This window comes from Myotis brandtii, unplaced genomic scaffold, assembly GCF_000412655.1.
Source record: "Myotis brandtii unplaced genomic scaffold, ASM41265v1 scaffold115, whole genome shotgun sequence".
NCBI lineage: Eukaryota > Metazoa > Chordata > Mammalia > Chiroptera > Vespertilionidae > Myotis > Myotis brandtii.
The window spans coordinates 11,244,329-11,266,363 of NW_005353967.1; the positions used below are offsets into that span (position 1 = coordinate 11,244,329).

General features: G+C 39.4%; 1 protein-coding gene across 2 annotated transcripts in view; it reads left to right on the plus strand.

The window, feature by feature from the left end:
• NLN (neurolysin (metallopeptidase M3 family)) overlaps nucleotides 1-22,035 on the plus strand; it is a 77,147-nt gene that overhangs the window by 21,343 nt on the left and 33,769 nt on the right. For both annotated transcript variants that reach the window (XM_014549114.1, XM_014549118.1), the window contains exons 2-6: nucleotides 8,283-8,542; nucleotides 12,218-12,366; nucleotides 18,670-18,777; nucleotides 19,411-19,513; nucleotides 20,081-20,241. In XM_014549114.1, coding sequence (XP_014404600.1) covers nucleotides 8,311-8,542; nucleotides 12,218-12,366; nucleotides 18,670-18,777; nucleotides 19,411-19,513; nucleotides 20,081-20,241 — 753 coding nt within the window. In that variant the 5' untranslated portion in view covers nucleotides 8,283-8,310. The remainder of the gene's footprint in view (nucleotides 1-8,282; nucleotides 8,543-12,217; nucleotides 12,367-18,669; nucleotides 18,778-19,410; nucleotides 19,514-20,080; nucleotides 20,242-22,035) is intronic.

The following is a 22,035-nucleotide window of genomic DNA, read 5'->3' on the forward strand; positions in this document are numbered from 1 at the left end:
ATTAATACTTCCCAGGCAAGATCTTTTAATGTGTTTTTAACTGGTTTTGAAGTGTGTGATGGTGCGTCATCATGAAGCAAAATTACTTTGCAGTGTCTTCTGGAACATTCTGGTCATTTCACTATCAAAGCATGGTTCAAATTGATTATTTGTTTTCGGTAGCAATCAATATTAATGGTTTCATCTGGTTTTAGAAGCTCATAATACTAGTAAGGAGAGGGGTGACTTAGTTAAATCAGTGAGTGCAAAAAACAACGATATGAACAGTAAGAATCAAGATTAGAAGGGGGCGGTTCAGATGAAATGGAACAAGATAAATAATTTAAATAAATATAGAGTAATTACAGTCTGGGGGGTTGATGAAATGCAGCCCTCAATAGGAGCTTGTAGAGAAATATTAATTCCAAAGTAAATACTAGGAATATTTTCGAAGTGTTTTTGCAGAATTGGGGCAAATGTCAAGAAATGCCATGCAAACCATGTGCTACAACACAGTAACACTACAGGGAAAGGATGAGAACATGGATAAAATGTAAATTGTGGGGAAAGAGAAGTTATGACATTTTACATAATGGAGTTTCACTCGAGTCCTGATTCTACTAAGACACATTTCCCTGCATGGATGTTTATTTGTAATGATGATGGGAGATGGTGTTGTTGTAATGTTTTAGCCATACCAGTCCCATCCATCTCCTTTCAAATCTATAAAATAATACAAGCGTAATATGCTAATTAGACAGGACATCCTTCCGGATGACCTTCCAGTCAAAGCTGGGGCTGCGAGGGAAGCCCGGGTCCCGGGTGCCAGAGGGAAGCCAGTGCCGGCAGCCTGGAGAAGGAAGGCCTACTCTTGCACGAATTTTGTACATCGGGCCTCTGGTATATAATGAGCATCTGTTATGTGCTCAGCAGTGCAGTGAGCTCAGGTTAGGGTTGTGACAAAAGAAATGTGCCATGGTTATTATGCTTGAGAAAGTCCTAGTCTACTGCAGAATACAAGACAAGCCAATCGAACAGGTGAATGACAGTAATTTAAATGAATGGCACAGATGAAAGGTGATAGAAGCTCAGATCTGGATGAACTGGAATCGTCAAAGAAGCCTTGATAAGAGGAAGTAGAGGCTTTTACACTATGCTTCAAAAGGAAATGAATGCAGCAAGTCTCAGAGCATTTCTGAAAGTACATTCCATAAAATGTTTTGCAAAAATTTTAAGACAATGAACTCAAAATAGCTGTGGCCTGCTCATTTGTCCAAATGAAATTCTGCAACCTGGTGATCTCTGTCAAAATCTATGCCACTTGTTTTCTTTGCCTAAGTACTTCATTTGTTTGGTGGACACAGGAGACTACAACTGCACCTTCCTGTCAATCCCAGTATAGTATTCTGTACTATTTCTTATTAGAAATTGCAGAGTTGTGTGGTTGAAAGTACTTTAAAGACTGAAGAGACCATGAAGAAGGTGTGGTTGGGACAGAAATAATAAAGAGCCTGGAAGTTTGTAGGAAAAAAAACAACACCACCCTAGTGTTTAATTAGATAGTAGACATCTCTGATGTAATCTAGATTTTAACTTTCAAATGCACAAAATAACCCCTGTAGAGAAAGACAGGATCACACTCTGTTACCTGTTTTCAACTTTTATAGCTCTCAGTTGCAAAAAGTCAGTTTTTAAAAATCCTCACCAGATTCTCAAGCGAACAAGCACAGTTGCTAGAATGACTGCAGGTGCACTCACCAGTTTTCCCAACCAGGTACAGAGGCCCTTAAGAGCAAGAAGAGAGAAATGTACCAACATTCTAAGCATTGAATGAGCTTGAAATGGTAACAGAGTGGGAGGAGGAGGGATGCTCAGCAAAATGACGATGGAAGAGGAAAAGCAGATACAATGCAGATAGAAAAATTCTCAGTAGATCAAAATGTTTTCATTAGCCCTAACCGGTTTGGCTCGGTGGATAGAGCGTCGGCCTGCGGACTGAAAGGTCCCAGGTTCGATTCCGGTCAAGGGCATGTACCTTGGTTGCGGGCACATCCCCAGTGGGAGGTGTGCAGGAGGCAGCTGATCGATGTTTCTCTCTCATCGATGTTTCTAACTCTCTATCTCTCTCCCTTCCTCTCTGTAAAAAAATCAATAAAAATATATTTTAAAAAAATGTTTTCATTAGAAGCATAAGGGGATCCTTCAGTCTTCATTCCTTTTCTTTGATAACAAGAATTCTAAATCATGAAGTAATGAAATTAAGATAAAATTCCAGAAAGCGAGAAAAGAAGTTATAATATAAAAAATTTAATGTGTTCTGTTGACTCTGGAAATCATGATTTCTGTTGTCTGTTTCTTTTTACCCCTTCCACATTTAGGGAGTATTACTTCAAGGAAGGTGTAGCTTTTATTCATTGCAGTAAAGCTGTACAAGGGTGATCATAGGTATATTTGTACAGCCAAGGCAGGGTTGCTCACATCTTTATCATTTTAACTGAGTTAGAGTCAGGTGATGCTGTGACCAAACACTCAACCTTTTGATAAATATTAGGAAATAAATGAAAACCGGTGGAGATCATCTTATCAGTGAAATATTTGGAGTAATTGTATTTTAAAGCTGTTTAACAATAATGAAAATGTGTCCATAATAATTGGTTTATACTAAGAAGAGTGGTGAAAGGAGCAAGGTATTAAGATACAGAAGTCCTATGTTTTTGTCATTAGTCATCCACTTGCTATTCATTGCCTGAGAAACCCCATGGCCAGCCTCTTCACCTGTGCAGAACTTCCTTGGGAGCCCAATCAATCATGGTCATGGCTGACTCCTTCGAGGCCTTAGTTCTGTGTGTCTATGAGGAATTGTGGGAATAATTATTTTGGAAATTTTTAGCCAACACCACACAGTGAACTTCACATCCCTGGTATTTTAGGCGACCACCAAGCTTAGAAGACCCTCCAGTCACTGGTCATTTCTTGTATTCCAACCTTTATCATTCTTTTTCCTGTGCTCATTCCTTTATCAGTTTTCATTCCTTTATTAGTCAGTGCTCTGTGTGAGCCAAATAACAAAACCACATTCAAACCGGCCTAAACAATAGACTCACTCACATAACTGGAAAGTCTAGCTGTCGGTCAGGCTTCAGAATTAGTTGATCTAGGGGCTCAGTGATGTCAGTAAATATCTAGTTTCCTTCCTTTATTTTTCCATTCACAGTGTTTATTTCATCCTAAATCAGGTTCCATTCTTTCTCATAAGCTGGATGCTGGCTGTAGTCAAGGACACAAGCTTTCTCATTTATACTCAGTAGGAATAAGACCCCTTTCTCTCCCAGGATCTGAGGTAGAGGCAGCCACCTTTAAAGATCATGGACTATGTGGGGGATGCATGGATATGGGAAGAAAACGCGTATATAATTAGATGGGGGAGAGGTGGGCTGGACAACCAATACCGATGTAACTATCTGCTCTAGACTTCTCCCTTGTTACTTCTGGAGCTCTGGTCTTGTGGTAAACATACTCCTCCACTTTTTCATACTCTGGATGGTCTCTTCTCCTTTTAACCTTTCCTGAAATCCCCTCAACCCTGAGGAAAATACTTCCCCTACACCCGTCTTTTCTTCCACATCTCATAGCACAAAGTAAGGAGGAAAATCCACATCTTTTGTTCCCCAGATCCTACCTTGCCCCCAGTTACTCTCCCAGGCCAACACTTCTTCACCTTGTATAAAACCACTGTCGAGGCTCACAATCTGGTTTTACCATTCTATACCCTGCCCACAATGTCTTCTCCCAACCACCTGGTCAGCCCCTTCTATTCTTTGAAGACTTCTGTCCCTGGTTCAGTCTTCCTTTCTACTCCCAGGCCCAGCTGTCAAGCTGTGGACTCCAGTGTTCATCGTAGACAATTTATCCAATACTAGGATGTCGGCTCCTTGCATTCTTCAGCTTGTTTATCTCAACCATCCACTTCCAAGAAAATATGCTGGATTTTGTCAGTCTGTTTAGCTTTTCAATTCCTAAACCCAGACATCACACATTTTTATTACAATCTAACTACTCCCATTTTACCCATTTTATTGATCTTACTGAGATTGTAGTCTTCTAAAACAAATTGCTGTCCATGCTTTATATGCCATTTGTTCCTATCTCCTTTAACCTTTCTCTAAATGTCATTTAAGAATAAATTGAGCCCTGACCGGTTTGGCTCAGCGGATGGAGCCTCGGCCTGCAGACTGAAGGGTCCCGGGTTCGATTCCGAACAAGGGCATGTACCTGGGTTGCGGGCACATCCCCAGTGGGAGATGTGCAGGAGGCAGCTGATCGATGTTGCTATCTCATTGATGTTTCTAACTCTCTATCTCTCTCCCTTCCTCTCTGTAAAAAATCAATAATATATTTTTTAAAAAAAGAATAAATTGAAAAAATTACTTTCAAGTGGAGTCATGAAAAATGATAAATTGCTTAAAATACATATTCAAACAAAACATAAATGTATATTTATTTCTAAATATTTTGATGTAAGATGAAGGCCTTTTTAGCAGGTATGAATCACTTGATTGGAATTCCTCACTGTCCTTGCTTAACTACATCTAAAATGTACCATTTTTAAATTTCCAATTTTTTTTTAAGTGGAACAAGAACACACCTAAATACACACATAATTAATCTGAATCAGAAGTCTTCTGAATCATCACAATTCTTTACTTAAACTTCTATTACAGCCGGGTTTTGTTTTTGTTTTTTTGGTTGGCTTTTTAGTCACTATCTATTAAAAAGTATTTCCAAAACAGTTTCGCTAAACAACAAATCATTCTGTTTATATACATTTAACCGGTTAAATATTTAAATTGCATAAGAACAAATAGTCATAAACAGGTTTTGGAATTTGACCTTTGGTGAATATATAACTCAACTGGTTAAAGGAGAAATGTGAAAATATATTAGAAAGTAGTCTGCCAGCCTTGGGTCCATCAGCCAGTGTTTCACATCAGAGACTTCAGTTCATGTGGACAGACAGCATTTAGATCTCCCCAATCTTCCATTGCCTCGGCCCCTTCCAGCTGCGCACTGAGTTAGCTGTCTTTGTTTTCATGCCAGAGAGTTGCTTAGGTGTACTCTCCCGTTTTCACCTTCTTCACACCTCTTAACAGTAATCTGACTTCCACCCCTATCACCCCACTGACACTGCTCTTGCCAAAGTAACCAATGGCATTCCTGTTGCTAAGTTCAACAGACTCTCTGTCTTTCTTTATACTGTTATTCGCTCCCTCCCTTTTTTAAAAATATATTTCTTTATTGATTTCAGAGAAGGAGAGAGATAGAAACATCAATGATAAGAGAGAATCATTGATCAGCTGCTTCCTGCACACCCCTTACCGGGAATCGCACCAGCAACCCAGGCATGTGCCCTTGGCCGGAATCAAACCTGGGACCCTTCAGTCTGCAGGCTGACGCTCTATCCACTGAGCCAAGCCGGCTAGGGCTCCCTCCCTTTTTTAATGCCTACTTTTCACAACTTCCTAGACCCAGCCTGGCTTGGCTTTCCTTCTACCTCAGTGATTAAACCAGAGCTAGAACTCAGTTCTTCTGTTCTCTCTCTGCAAATTCCCTTGGGCCAGTCCAACCACCCCTCTAATTACCATTTAATATTAATGAATTCCACTTACATGTGCCACAGCCACTTGGCATGTCCAAAGTTGAATTTCCCACCCCCACCCCAAAGAGCCACCTCCTCCCCTTTCTCAGTTCCCGATTTTAGTGATGGCACCACCATCCATTTCCAACACAGAAACCTGGACATCCTCCTTGACTCTCTCACCTCCCCACACATCCATTCAGTACCATCTCATATTGATTTTTTTTAATCACTCCAATTCCCTTTATTTTCTAGTTCAGCATGCCAAAATTTTATGCCCCAAATACAGTAATAGCTTTCCTCTAGAATGATTTCTCTTTTCCAAACTTTTCAACTCACTATAATTTGAGTGATTTCTCTAAAATGCATATTTTATTTCATCTCTCACCTGATTAAAAGACTTCAATGGCTCTCATTGCCTTCAAAATAAGATTGAACTTTTTTTTTTTAATTTCAGAGAGGGGAATGGAGAGGGAGAGAGGGACAGAAACATCAATGATGAGAAAGAATCATTGATCAGTTGCCTCCTGCATGCGCCATACTGGGGCTTACTCCTGCAACCCATGCATGTGCTCTGACCAGGAATCGAACCGTGACCCCCTGGTTCATGGGTAGATGTTCAACCACTGAGCCACACTGGCCTGGCAAGGTTGAACTTTTTAATGATTTCCAAGGCTTTGCATTCAGTACTTCCTACTTACCTTTTCAGACTTCTCTCCTTATAGCCTTTGGCCTTTGGATAGCACATTGTCTAGATCTTGGCTTGCGCATTTCTCCTTCTAGACAATATTCCTAGAAAAGTTCCTTTTGTGGCCTTTCAGAGTTCCCTCTGCTGACCCTATCATAGCACTCATCTCAATATAGTATAATTGCCTATCGATCCATTTGTTTTCTCCTCTGTATTGTAATAGCATTGTCCCAGTCAATTCGCCTTTTTGTTCTCGGCACCTATCACAGTGACCAGACACAGTACACGCTCATAAATATTTGTGAGTTTGTGAGTGAATGGCCTTGAGCAAGTCACTTAGCTTCTCTGAGCCTCAATTGCATCATATATTAAAAGGGAATAATGTCTGACCTACATTATAAGGTTGTTTTAGGGTGTTGTAAAATAATAGGAATGAAGTTTAACGTAGCAGTTAAGAGTGTGGGATCTGGATCTATACTACCTGCTTTTTTCTTTTTTTTTAATTTATTGCTGTAACATTGGTCAACATGAACATACTAGTAGAGGTTTCAAGTGTGGGTTTCTGTTACAAGATACTACCTAGCTTTTAATCCTAGCTCCCACCATAGTGACCTTGAGCAAGTTACTTAACTGTGTTTTAGTTTCCTCTTTGGTAATACAAGAATAACCATAGCATCTACCTCATGGGGTTTTTGTGAGAACTGAGTTAATATGTGAATAGCACTTAGTACAGTGCCTAAACACAATAAATGTTAGCTATTAATTATAACATTTTTATTTATAAGCTCTAAAATTATCTATACACACAAACACATGCATCTGTAGATAGATGCACACATGGCACCAATTATTAATTTGAGTATTTAGGGGGTTGGAGGACTAGTATAATTATCCTTAATTTTTTCTTTTAGAATAATGTCATAGCTATACCAGAGTTTATTTTCCAAGTTTTAAATTCAAATTCCCATTCTTGATATTTTGGTAAAAAAAATTTTTTAACTGATGTTCAACCTAAATTTGAATGCTGAATCCCAAACATTTTTGAGACTGCATAAGTAGTAGGTGGCCATTGCACAGGAAAAACATTTAAATGATAAAAATTACTGGTTTAATTTATAAAGGACAATTATTATGTTTTTGACATGTAACTTTATTTTTCTATGATTTAATTACATAAACAATTTAATGTTTGGAAAATACAAATTTAATTAAATCTTTAACTATTCAAGAAAAAAATATAAGCATTGAAGGTTTTTTTTATATACTTACTTTTTATTGAATTTGTTAATGTTACAGAGCTCTTGCACTGCCAAAGCATGCCTGAGAATTCAGAGAAAGAAATGGTACAATGGACAGCCTATTCACCATCATACAGTATATTAAAACTTGATTCATGTGCATTTTGATAATTTCCCAATTTTTAAAAAGCTCTAATAAGAGTTGATGTTAAATCCCCTTTATATTTATAGTACAGCGTGCCATTAAATAACTTCCACATATCCATATCAGTTTATTCCTCAATAACATAACCTTCAACATTTTGCTGGGCGGGGCGGGGGGGGGGGGGGTGCATATTTTACAGAGAAAAATGTGGCTCAAGGTCCAAGAGATTTAAGAGTTTGGGTTCCCAAATGAAGTCTTCAGTTTAACCAGGAACCCAGCCTCTCCTTGGCTTGCTCAGCAACTCACCCAAACAGATCAGAAGGCAGGCATCCTGCCTGCCACCTGGCATAACACCAGCATTATTGCCCAGGAAGAGTGGGCGGGTCCTGTCAGGAGATCCCATAAGCCCCCAGGAGTCCGAGTCCTGCACTGACACTTTCACAGGAGCGTTGTGCATATGTGTTCAGCGGAAAGAAATTGCTCAATTTTATTAAAACGTTCTCTTTTATTTAAATTTAATTAGATAATACCCACTTGTCTATTGACTTTAGATCAACAGAAATGCCTAATTTTTATTCTCTTTCTGATTCTCTTTAGAATTGGTGGTTGCAGGATTTTATTCAGAATGACTTTGGGGCGAGAAGTGATGTCTCCTCTTCAGGCGATGTCTTCCAGCACTGCGGCTGGCAGGAATGTTTTAAGATGGGATCTTTCACCAGAACAAATTAAAACAAGAACCGAGGAGCTCATTGTGCAGACCAAACAGGTGTACGATGCTATTGGAATGCTTGACCTTGAGGAAGTAACTTATGAAAACTGTTTGCAGGCACTGGCTGATGTAGAGGTGAAGTACATAGGTGAGTAGGATGCAAAAGCACATCAGTATTTCATTTTGTGGGCATCATAAACCATTGTACGTTTTCTGTCTTAGCAATCCGTTTTCCAATTTCACAAGATATTGATTTTTACATAATGATTAATTAATTGCTTGGAATTAAGTTACCTCAGATTAAAATTTTTTTATTATGTTAGCAAAGGTGCTATAAAATGTACACTCTTTATGGCTGCTTTTTGGAGAGCATTGACAGTATCTATGAAAACTTTTAAGACGTCCAAACCCTGGCCTAGTAATTCCACATCTATGTATTTAACTAAGGAAATAATCAGATACAGGAAAAAATCATCTATAAATTTATGTATAAATAGTTACTCTCATAAGCAAAAGCTTGGAACAACTCCTAAGTGTCAACTAATAGAATGACTAAATAAATTGTGATACATTCACCCTAACACTGTGAAGCCATTAAAATCATGTATAACCCTGGCTGGCGCGTGTCAGTTGGTTGAGCATCACCCTGTGCACAGAAAGGTCGCCAGTTTGATGCCTAGTCAGGGCACATACCCAGGTTGCAGGTTCCATCCCTGGTCAGGGTGCGTACAGGAAGCAACCAGTCAATGTTCCTCCCCCTCTTTTTCTCTCTCTAAAAGTCAATAAAAATATTTTTAAACATAATAACAAAATAATGTTTAGATGCAGTATTTAATGACCTAGAGAAAAGGACAAAGAAGGAAAGCCAAAAGAAAATTTTAATAACAAATTTTAATAATGGTTAGTATCGCCGAAACCGGTTTGGCTCAGGGGATAGAGCGTCGGCCTGCGGACTGAAAGGTCCCAGGTTTGATTCCGGTCAAGGGCATGTACCTTGGTTGCAGGCACATCCCCAGTGGGAGATGTGCAGGAGGCAGCTGATCGATGTTTCTCTCTCATCGATGTTTCTAACTCTCTCTCTCCCTTCCTCTCTGTAAAAAATCAATAAAATATATTTAAAAAAAATAATGGTTAGTATCTTAGATGGTGGGCTGACAGTTGACTTTTTTACTTTTCTCGTTATGCTTTTCTCTATCTTCCATTTTCCCTACACTTAAAATACATTATTTTTATTATGTGAGTATTAGACTCTCTGAGTTATAAGAAATGAAGATTCACAGGAGTTACCTCTATGGGTTGGATATATTTTGTAGGATAATTATGACTAAGCAACCTTGGCTGTGTATCCACACTTCATAAGAACATGGATAACGTAAACATTAGTACAGTGGGGCCTTGACTTACGATGTATGTCTTTTGGAATTTGGAAGGTTGTCCAGAACCCTCCACAGCCCTAGTGCCCTGGTCATCGCTCTACCCTCCCCAACCCCTCAACACCAAGAGTTCTCTACTCTATCCCACCACAATGGGGACTTGGCTATTCTCTCTGACCTCTGCTCTTCTGTTTCAGTTTCTGCCTCAACTACCAACTGCATCACTCTCATCAATGGCCACTACATCTTGCTACAAGTCCTGAGTTTAAACTCTGAATAAAAAGGATCTGATTGGTCTCGTTAGTCCAAGTCAAAAGGGAAGGGTTGGTCCCCATTCAGCAGAGCTTTCCCAGTAGGCAATTTCATATGCATCTCTCACCCTATATATGGTTTGTCCCAGTTTCAGATACGAACTTCTTTATTCACTATGGCCAAGTTGGCATGCCAGCCTGGTAACTTCGTATACACTTAACAAATATAAACATCAGTGGGGGGAAAAACAAAAACAAAAAACTTTTTTATTATCTTTTTCCCCAATAATACATCTTCTAAATATACTTTTAGGTTTGTGATGTATGTTCTTACTCTCTTATAACTTTATCATTGTGGATTAATCATCCAAAGAATAGCCTTTTAAAGACTAACTTTCTCTTATCTGTATGTTCTCGTTGTTCATTCTGCCTCCAGCAAGAGCTGTTAAAAACCCTTCCCGTTTAGTGTCAGTTACTAGACATCAGCATTGTTTATAGTTTGGCAGCTAGAGTATAAGTCTGGTTCCAGGTCTTTGTGGGCAAAGTAAGGAAGGAAATGGTTTCCAGTATTATTATTTACGAATATGTTTACAACTTTAGGTTCCTATATTTTATGATGCTCATTTGAGTTCTTGAGCAATTTTGCCCTTCTTAATAATGTTTTTGAGCTTATTTTAAAAGTAAACAGAAATGATAACTATTAGTTAATTATATCACTTAAATACAATAGATATTAAAATTTAAATCTGTTTTATTCTTTATTTAAGAGACATAAAATTATAGACTAAGTCAGATCCTTAAAAATAATTATCTAATTTGATTTTTAAAAACACATTATTAATGTATTCAGATATTTGTGACAATTTTTTATGCCTTTATTTGTAACAGTATTTTAAGAGGACTAATAAGAGTGAGGTGGCTTCTTCAATTGTACAGTTTCTTGGTATATAAAGGATAGCTCTCCTGTTTACCATATATCACAGGTGTAAACTTTGCCTACTTACAATACCTTTAAAGTACCATATATAAAATAAAAATGTATTCATTGTCATAGCATAACCACAACCATCACTATAAACCATACTCATTTGCTTCTATAGTGAGTATTATTTCATTGACATCAGATTTTTGCCCAATTAAAGCCACACACAAAAAATATGTGGAAAACCCAGAACCAACTTTAATATGTAAAAGTTAGAATAGACTGCATTAGCACCATCATTTAACAGGAATAGCCCCAATATTCAGCTCTTTGCTGGATGTGTCTACTGAGTTTCCCAGGAATCCTCTGAAATTGTATGGAACTCATTGTATGAATGTTTGTATTGGGAAGGAGGGGTATGTAACTTTGATTAAATTATTTAAGAAATCTGTATGCAGGTTAAGAACTTCTATTCTAGCCTGGCTGGTGTTGCCCAGTGGTTGAGCAGCAACATATGAACCAGGAGGTCACAGTTCTATTCCCTGTCAGGGCACATGCCCAGGTTGCGGGCTCAATCCCCAATAGGGGGCACGCAGGAGGCAGCCGATTAATGATTCTCTCTCATCATTGATGTTTCTATCTCTCTCTCCCTCTCCCTTCCTCTCTGGAATCAGTAAAAATATATGTTTTATAAAGAAAAAAAAGAACTTCTAAATTAAAGCCACCCCACTAACTTGGTGTGCTTGTGTTTTAAACATCCTCTGCCTCTGCCCCTGCCCTCCCCAGACTTGCACTCTCTGCTTCTCCAGCCTCTCCTTTTGCCCACCATCCTCTAAGGCCCCGCCTTCTCTGCTGGGCACTGCACAGTGGCCAGCCCTCCGCATTGCTGCCTTTCAGTTACTATTCCATTCATTTAGCAACTAACCTGCTCTGTCCGGCATTGTTCTTTGTCTTTTTATGTGCTGTTCCCCACCTCCACTCCCCAGATTATAAAATGCCTTAGTATAAGAACTATGTCTTTATTTTTCTATATTGCCAGTTAGCAAATTACACCCAAAGAATACTTTAATAAGTGCCCAGTGCACACCCTATTGTTCCTTATAATGCCACTGGAACAGCCAGGCTCTGTATTAAATGCTGTGTTTTTTATAGCCTTAGGAACTTTTACAGAAAGTATAAAATGAAAACTTTTGTCAGGATAATCATTCATCTAGACAGGAGGTATTTTTCTTAATCCTGACTTGAGGAGTCCTTACAGTTTTCCCCTCTATTAACAGTGGAACGAACCATGCTAGACTTTCCCCAGCACGTCTCCTCTGACAAAGAAGTACGAGCAGCAAGCACAGAAGCGGACAAAAGACTTTCTCGCTTTGATATCGAGATGAGCATGAGAGAAGATATATTTCTGAGAATTGTTCATTTACAGGTAAATGATATTATGAATCCCTTTAAAAGAAAAAAAATCTACAATAAAAAAGTAAAAACCTTTCATCAGCAATAAAAAATACTTGAATGCTTCTAGATTTTGTTTCTAATTGTTATAACAATGGGCATAGCACAGTGTTATATAATGTTATATTACACCACTTAGGTTTATGTTTAGTTGCTGATTATATTCACCTAAGATTAAAGACCAAATATAAAAGAGTATACATCTAGCCCCAGCCAGTTTGGCTCAGTGTATCGAGCCTGCTGACTGAAGGGTCCTAGGTTCAATTTCGGTTAAGGGCACATGCCTGGGTTGCAGGCTTGATCCACAGTAGGGGACGTGCAGGAGGCAGCCAATCAATGATTCTCTCTCATCATTGATGTTTCTGTCTCTCTCCCTCTCCCTTCCTCTGAAATCAATAAAAATATATATTTTTTAAAGTATGACACATTAAAAGAGTGTACATCTACAAATCTAAGGCTTCTTAGCCATCATGAACTTGATGGTTCAATGTAAATACCTCTTCAAAATATTACAAGATTTATATTAGATCAGATCAACTAGCAGCAAATGGGTTTGAGTTGTTTATCTGTAAATATCATGTGCTTTTGGCCATCATACCGACAAATGTTGATGCTGCATGCCACAGTCATTCCTGTCTGTCATCCTCACATTTTCCAGGACTCAGGGAAATTATGTATAATAAATGTTGGAGGTGAATCTGCCATGAGTGTTTTGGTCTTTTCATAACCAGTGTTGATTTGCTTTCTAGTATTTTTATCCTCTCTTTGCTTTGAATTTTTATTTTCATGACACCTCAGCAATTTGGAAAATACCCAAAGTTTTATATACTTTTAGGCATTTTTGTTTAATTTTACATGTTTCTTTATGCAAGAATCTCAAAAATTTTGTTCCTTTTAGCAAGTTGACAGAGTTGAAATAAAACAGCAGTGTTATTTGTAACTCACTACAGAATATGTAGTCATGACTTTATTTAGACATATAAGAGTATATGCTGTCTATTCCCTCATATCAGATGAGCATTTTTCAGCCTGTTATCTATAATCTCTGTGGTTCAGAATTGTTCATATTTGGCACTATAAAAATAACATTAATTAAAAGAACTTGCCGAAACCGGTTTGGCTCAGTGGATAGAGCGTCGGCCTGCGGACTGAAGGGTCCCAGGTTCGATTCTGGTCAAGGGCATGTACCTGGGTTGCGGGCACATCCCCAGTAGGAGATGTGCAGGAGGCAGCTGATCGATGTTTCTCTCTCATCGATGTTTCTAACTCTCTATCTCTCTCCCTTCCTCTCTGTAAAAAAATCAATAAAATATATTTTAAAAAAAAAAGAACTTTATGATTCTTTATTAAGTTGTTCCCTTTTTTCTTTTTTACTTTAGTTATTATTCTATATGATTCAAATCATGACCTTTATAAACTTTTTATTTCATTCCCAATAATCGAATTTCCATTCTACCTATGTATTATATATGTATTTTTAAACTTTCCTCAGAATTTCTAATTTTCCTTAACTCTGTTTTCATCCTGACTTCTAAGTTCTCATTAGGGATTTTCAAAATCTCATTTCCCAGTCCTGACAAAGGTTTCCCGCTTGTTGGCTAAAAACCAGCAAAGATGAAAAAAGGTTTACGGACACTTTTCCAGCCATATTGGTAAGAAAAATGTACAGTGTCTTCATGTCAAAATAATCCAGACATGCAGTTTTTTATTCCAGTGGTCTGCTACGTAATAAGTAGAGAAGAGGGATTCTTTAGTGAAAATAGTCTGAATTATGCAAGCTAAATTGGGAAATACAGTTATCTGATGTAATATTTATATTTTTTTAGATCTGTGGGCTTTGGTCTTGCCAATTCATCTCAGCCAATTAGTGATTTAAGCAGAAGACTTTTGACATAGCAGTGTAAATGAATAGATCATGTGATTAAGTATTGTGATGTACTCTAACAGTCATGGAGACCTAGTGCCAAAATAAAATACAAGATCTCAGGACCCAAAGGTGCCTTAAAACTTGTACCTTCGTTAAGCTCTTAAAAGCCTAGGGATCCCATAGAAAGCATCAACTACCTTGCCTTAGTTTCTTCATTAGGTAGGCACCCCTCTTTTGTGCTCCCTAAGTACTTACCTCTCTTTTCATTTACTACATGATAGACATATTTGCTGGTGTATCCTTTTTTTCTTCATACGACTTAAAGAACCTCAAGGATATTCATCTTTGTTTGCCTGGTGCCTGGTGTGAATAGGAGCTCAGTGAATGCATGTTGAATGGATCTGAACTAGTCCCAGTTAAAATGTGGCTCCGTGCAGTGTGGTTCCCCACTCCCATGGTCCTCATTCTGCCTGTGGCCCACACAAAAGCAGTGAATCTGGTGATGGCAATTGAGTTATCAGTCAGCAAGCAGACATTTCGGCACTTCTATCCTAACTGTAAGCAGTTGCCTAAGAATGTTCTCTTCCAGTAACAGGATAGGAGCCTAACAGTGTACTGATTGAAAAAAAAAAAAAAAAAAGACCTGAAAAATTGCAAATACCAGTATAACACATGTAATTAAGTCATACCTCTATGTAAGCTTTTGCAATAAGATATATGTTATCATACTCTGTTGTCTTGTATTTCTTAGCATATCTGAAGTTTATGAATCAGTTTCTCTAAATAATACTCAGGGAATATACTAGCTTAATTCTCAGAGCTCTTTCTTTTAACAGCGTTGTAATTTCTACTTTGTATACACGCTGAAATAATTTTTCATTTACATATTTTAGAAACTGGAAATGTGAAGGTCTTGTGAAGAAAAGGACAAAAAGTCATGGGACAGAAAGCAGGGCGGATTTGGGGGAAATTAAGAAAATTTTTCACTTTTTTATTATGAAATTCTAAAGAATTATGAATTAAGGATGTTAATGTGGTTGTATGGCATATTGGGCAAAGTACTCAACTAAGAATTTGAAGGAGTTATTTCTACCCCCATTTTTACCACTATATAGCTATGTGATCCTAGGAGACTCATTTACCTTCAGTCTGCAAAATGAGTATACAAGATACAAACGTACGTGTAAGAGTGTGTGTGTGTGCGCTCGAGTTCACCCACACTTACACAGAAGCCCTTTGCCACAGGAGGAAGTTGGGGAGGGAAGTAAATCTTGTCACCACAGAGATTTAAAAAGAACTCTGCTGTCATCTTACATAAATTGGAAAATTACTTCAGAGAACTTCAGCCCCCCACCCACCCTGCTCCTAAAGAAGAGAAACTTCACGCTGAAATGCCTGAGACCTGGTTCCGATCCAAGGGGATTAAGTTCTGGTTCAGGAAGGAAGGTGCAGCTGCAGCAGAGCAGCCTGGAAGTGCTGAGTCCCTCCTAGGAAGGCCTTGGGCGGTAATTCCGACCTTGCCTGGCGAGTGTAAGGGAGAATATTATGATCCGCTCTGGGACAGGAATGTGCGTTAGAAGCACATTTTAGAAGTGCCTTACTCTTACCAGAGACCTCCGGAGATTTCCCAGGACCTCACCATCTGACTGGCAAAGGGCGTCTGGTTACAATTGAGGCCGATTTTTGTTGTGTCATTTTTGTGGCTAGTCATATATTTCGGTAATGGTCATATTTTAATTAGACCTACTTCAGGGCTGGTTTTTCTCAGAATATCCTTCACCTGTTTATATATACTTGTATTACCTATTTGGAGAGTATGTAGTCTCACCTAATGTAGACCATGAAGTTGGAGTTGACTATGCTGACTATACTTCCGGGCTTTCTGAAGTAGCAGCCCAGCTATGGCAAATCCTACTGAAATAATTTCTCATTGGCATATGTGAAGAAAAGGACAAAAGGTCATGGGACAGAAGGTGGGGAGGATTTGGGGGAAATTCAGAAAATGTTTCACTTTTTTATTATGAAATTCTAAAGAATTTAGAATAACTTAAGAATGGTAATGTCTGAGAGCCATCCTGAGTGTAGAATAATTCTGTTTACACCAGCCGGTGAGACTGAGATGAGCCTCTGTCCTGACCTCGGGACTGAATGTACCCAGTGAACCCTGGGAACCAAGTACCCACACTGCTGTCCAGCTCTGGGCTGGCTTCTGTCTTCACTCACTGCCCTGCTGGGAAGGCTCCCTGCCCTGCTGGGAAGGCTCTCTGCTCTGGATCTCCACCTGCTCACTTGGGTCCTTCAACTTACCCAGCTCTTGCCAGGCCCTTATCAACAGGGATTTTTTTCCCTCTCCCCCCACTACACATAGCTACAGCCTATGTTCTCCCCAACCTTTCAACATCCACCACTGTACCGTCTAGAGCAGCCGTGGGCAAACTACGGCCCGCGGGCCGGATCTGGCCCATTTGAAATGAATAAAACTAAAAAAAAAAAAAAAAAAAAGACCGTACCCTTTTATGTAATGATGTTTACTTTGAATTTATATTAGTTCACACAAACACTCCATCCATGCTTTTGTTCCGGCCCTCCGGTCCAGTTTAAGAACCCATTGTGGCCCTCGAGTCCAAAAGTTTGCCCACCCCTGGTCTAGAGACTCCTGTTGCCATGCCTCACACCTCAGGACAGACTTCCTGGCCCTGTCAAGCCAGCCTCAATCAACTCAGGTGAATCATCACATCCGCATGAACACTGTGATTTGAGCTGCTAGCCATCCCCAAGGGAACCAGCCCACAGCGCAGTTATCTCCCTGGCCATTCTGGGTGTCTTCCCATTGCAGACACCTGCTGCTGAGATCCCAGAGTGTGCCAGTACCAGCTAGAGAGGGTTCCAACTCCGGTCATGCCTGCATGCTCAGAAATGCTCTAAGGACATAAAGGAGGTTATTATGGAAAAATGAGTAATTGTTCTCTGCCTCCACTGAGGATTAAGTCAGAGGAAACTGTGAGTAATGTATGCACAACAGGTGCTTTACTACTGTGACATAATATTTTTTATCGGGAGGCAAGGTGAGATACAGATTGTTTTATTAAGTAGCACCCTCAGAGTACAACTCTACTTACCTGCTACAACAAAATGTAAAAAAATTACAAAATTATTGCAGCAAAAGCCTTGCGCCAACAATATAAAACTGCAGGCTCTAAAGCAGTGATGGCAAACCTTTTGAGCTCGGCGTGCCAGCATTTCGAAAAACCCTAACTTAACTCTGGTGCCGTGTCACATATAGAAATTTTTTGATATCTGCAACCATAGTAAAACAAAGATTTATATTTTTATATTTTTTTTATATATTTAAATGCCATTTAACAAAGAAAAATCAACCAAAAAATGAGTTCGCGTGTCACCTCTGACACGCGTGTCATAGGTTCGCCATCACTGCTCTAAAGCGAAGATCTAATTGGGCCTTTTTAAGATCTAATTAGTTGGGGAAATACAAAACTCCGGGATGGACAGTCCAGGTCTTCCATGGAGAGAGAGTGCAACCAATGGCAGGGTCCTAATGCTGAGAGGTCTCTAAGGCTCTAGAGACAAAGTCCCTCATTGCCTCTCAACCAAACTGAATCTACTACTCCTCTGTCTGGAGTCCATTTCCTCCGAGGGACCACAAACTGACCAGCCTTCCAGATGTGCCCTGTATATTTCGCCACCTGTTTTGAGTAAATACCTTGCTATGGCTCATCCTCCAGGGCCCTTCGTTCCTTTGAGTGAGTGCCGTTCGTGTTGCTGCTGGCAGGTTGAAATGCACTGTCCAATGTTCCTCCTGTGGGCTGTGTGGACTCCTTTTCCCCACGTATTTGTTCATGCACAGCTTGCTGCAGCCCCCTGATCTCTCTTGCTAAATGACAGTAAGGCATTTTTAAAGTGCTAGAAGCCTTTATCCAGCTGTACTTTTTTGGTATGTTGGCCAAAGAGTCCCACTCTCCACTATGTATTATTTGCCCTTTATATTTATGCCTGCCTCTCAAGTGGAACCAGGTTAGAAAATGATAGAAAATTAAATCCAGATGATTTGTGATAAGGAATGTGTTTTGTGAGAAAGACCCCTGGGTCATAGAGAATACTGAGAAGGCGATTATGCAAATGCTTCTATGATCACACTCTCAAATGGTTCAGGCACTCTTGATTGTGATGCAAGGCAGGGCAATTCTGGTTAGCTTTTTGTTTATTTAATTTTTCTGTTTTAGATGAGCAGAGGCTCATGAAAGCATAAAAGAAATTAGGTCTTCAAAAGGGCCTGAATCACCTTTGTGCTACATAGCTCAACAGAGATGATGAATAAATTTGCTCTGGCCTCTTGTTTATAATTTACTGACACTGCTGTAACAGAATGGTTGTCACAATCTTTAATTTCAGGAAACCTGTGATCTGGGGAAGATAAAGCCTGAAGCCAGGCGATACTTGGAAAAGTCAGTTAAAATGGGGAAAAGAAATGGGCTCCATCTTCCAGAACAAGTCCAAAATGTGAGTTTGTTTCCTTTTCTTTGTGGGGAAAAAAAGAGAGTAAATAAAACAAAATGCAACAAACAAACAGGAAATAAGGAAAGACATGTTTTTAATGTGGGAAATAATACATAATAGAAATCCATTTACAGTGTATTGGATAGTCAGTGGTTTCAAATTCCACAACTCCTATCCACCTCTTGGTGACTGACAAACAGCTGGTAACTTAATTTTTCTTTAACTTTGTCCAAGTTTTATTTATTTCATGTGTGCTGGGCCTATTTTCTCTGCTCTATCTTACCTTCTCTAATACCTAGTTCCAGGCCTTAATAGTTGACTTGTGTTTTTATTCCTTTGTTCTTACAGAGATAGGGCACTGGTAATAAAATCCTTATGATGGGAAATTATAAAACCAGCACTTTAAAATGGAATACCCTGCGATTACTATATGCCCCTTAAAGGTGGACAGATCAGCTGCTAAAAAATGCTTCTAAACTTTTTCTTTTGTCTAATGCCAATCAAATCTTACAGTTTCAGAAATAAACTTGACGGTAGAATTAATTCATTCTTTGGAAAAGGAAAAATGATTTATTTCCAGGTGATTCTTCTAGGCCCGTGGTTGGCAAACTGTCCTGTATTGTGCCTTTGTTTCAGGAAATCAAAGCAATGAAGAAAAAAATGAGTGAGCTGTGCATTGACTTCAACAAAAACCTCAATGAGGATGATACCTTCCTTATATTTTCCAAGGCTGAACTTGGTAAAATTTTGTTATTTTTCTAAATGAAATTATGTAATTTAGGCAGATGATGTCACCTCACAATTTGGCAGGTCAAAGTTAAAAGAATTCTTTAAAAAATGATCCACTCTCTTCTATAGAACCCACCATCTTTTCTACAGAAAAGACCAACAAGCCATTTTTAGATTATAGGCTAATGAGAGTGTATACTGTTTCTGGAGACAGTCCTGAGAAGATTTCGTAATCTTTCTTGGTTAACAGCCTTCAGTGCCTTGAAAAATTTTTGCCCCACAGTGTCCCCTACATTGTAACTTAAACTAGTCTCTTCTTATTCTGTTCTGGATCTTGCTTGGTTTAATTTTCCTGTTCTCCATCAAACCAGCACTGAAGCCTGTGCATGTTTTGGATTAGCATCTCCTGAGACACCTGTTCTCTAACCACCACCCACATGAGATTATAAGAATTGTCATCATTTTACTTGAATTTTAATTACTCCGCAAAATTCCTCGAGTTCTTAATGGCACCATGCCAATGCTAAATTAATCAACAATGAGTGGAAAACTTGATGTATGAGAGAATTTCTTGCAGGTGCTCTTCCTGATGATTTCATTGATAGTTTAGAAAAGACAGATGATGACAAGTACAAAATTACCTTAAAATATCCACACTATTTTCCTGTCATGAAGAAATGTTGTATCCCAGAAACCAGAAGGAAGATGGAAATGGCTTTTAATACAAGGTGCAAAGAGGTACTTATAAATGTTTGTCTTTGTTTGTTTATTTGTTGTTACGGAGGACTTTAAGAAAAGGGTTCGCTTTGTTAACCAATGTTGAAGTCAGCTCTGAGACTAATATTCCTATTTGTGAGCATTATGCTTCCTAATTCCTCAGACCTAGAATTTTACCTTTTTCCTTGCCCATTGACAACCTCCCTTGTCTGGCCACAGGTTAAACTATTCTAATGAAAATAGAATGGATTAAATAAACTAAAAGTTGTATTCTTCTCCCAAGTCAATAGTCCAGGGCTAGTGGGGCATCTCTCTCTCTCTCTCTCTCTCTCTCTCTCCTCCGCAAGTGACTTCCAAGGGCATTTCAGTTGTCATCTTCCCAATCTGTTGGAAAGAAGGAAAATAAAGTACAGTGAAAGTATCTTTAAGAAAAAGACCTAGAGCCCAGCCATTGTGACTCAGTGGTTGAGCGTCGACCTATGAACCACGAGGTCACAGTTCGATTCCTGGTCAGAGCACATGCCCGGATTGCAGGCTCCATCCCCAATGTGAGGCATGTAGGAGGCAGCCAATCAATAATTCTCTCTCATCATTGATGTTTCTATCTCTTGCTCCCTCTCTCTTCCTCTCTGAAATCAATAAAAATATATTAAAAAAAGTAAAGGACCTAAAAATGACATATATCAGTTGCACATTGCATTGACCCAAATTCCATTATATAGCTACTAGAGGCCCAGTGCACGGATTCGTGCACATTGAAAGGAAATTAATTAGAAGGTGGCCGGTGGGGCGGGACTGAGCAAGACGGGTTGGACATGCCCTGGAGCCAACCTCCCAAGGTCCCTCCTCCACCAGCCACACGTGAGCAGTGCCAAGGCTCAAAGGGCATTTGTGGAGTGAGCGGGATCCCTCCGGCAGGTGGGGTTCCTCGGCCTGGCCTGCAGGTATCGGGCCAAAACCAGCAGTCTGACATCTCCTGTGGGGTCCCGGAGTGCAAGAGGACACTCTGCAAAGTTGCTGTCACTCAGCAGCTCCTGCATTGAGTGTCTGCCCCCAGTGGTCAGTATACTGGGCAGTTGTCTGGTTGCTTAGCCTTTTATATATATAGATATCTAGCTATAAGGGAGGCTAGGAAATATAGTCTTCAATTGGTAGCCATTTGTTCAGCTGAGTGGATTCTATTACTAAAAGGAAGAATTAGAAATGGATTTTAAGAGTCAGCTAGCCAGTTGCACCACAGTCTATCCAAGTAACATGAGCACATTTCCCCCATTCACCACGTGACAGATCCCAACCAGTTATTGCCTTGAGCTCAAAGACTAAGCTCTCTCCGTGATAGACAGTCGTCCCCAGTTGTAGCTTCTCATGATGTAGCAGCCAATGAAAAGGAAGACAACTTGTCTGGCCCACTCACCCAACACACGCACACCCAGTGGTAGAATAGGAACAGAATAACCACAATAAAAAAAAAACTCCCACTTGGAGTAGGAGAGAATGGGATACATAGCAGGCCTTCCAACGTTCAAAAACAGTTTGGCAGGAATTATAAGGATTCTGAGTCTGGGAAGTTCCTGGGATAGCCCATTGGACTTATTTTGGGTCTCTTTTCAGGCAGGGATTCCTTTAACAATTATATCCGTGGCCTCTGGTTTTACCTGCAGGGAATTCTTTAACAATTATATCCGTGGCCCCTGGTTTTACCTGCAGGGAATTCTTTATTGTTCATTACCCTCCACGACCACATTGCGGGCGGCTGCTAGCATAGATTCCTGCCGATACCAGCTCAAAGCCCGAGAGTTGCTTTAGAAATCAAAT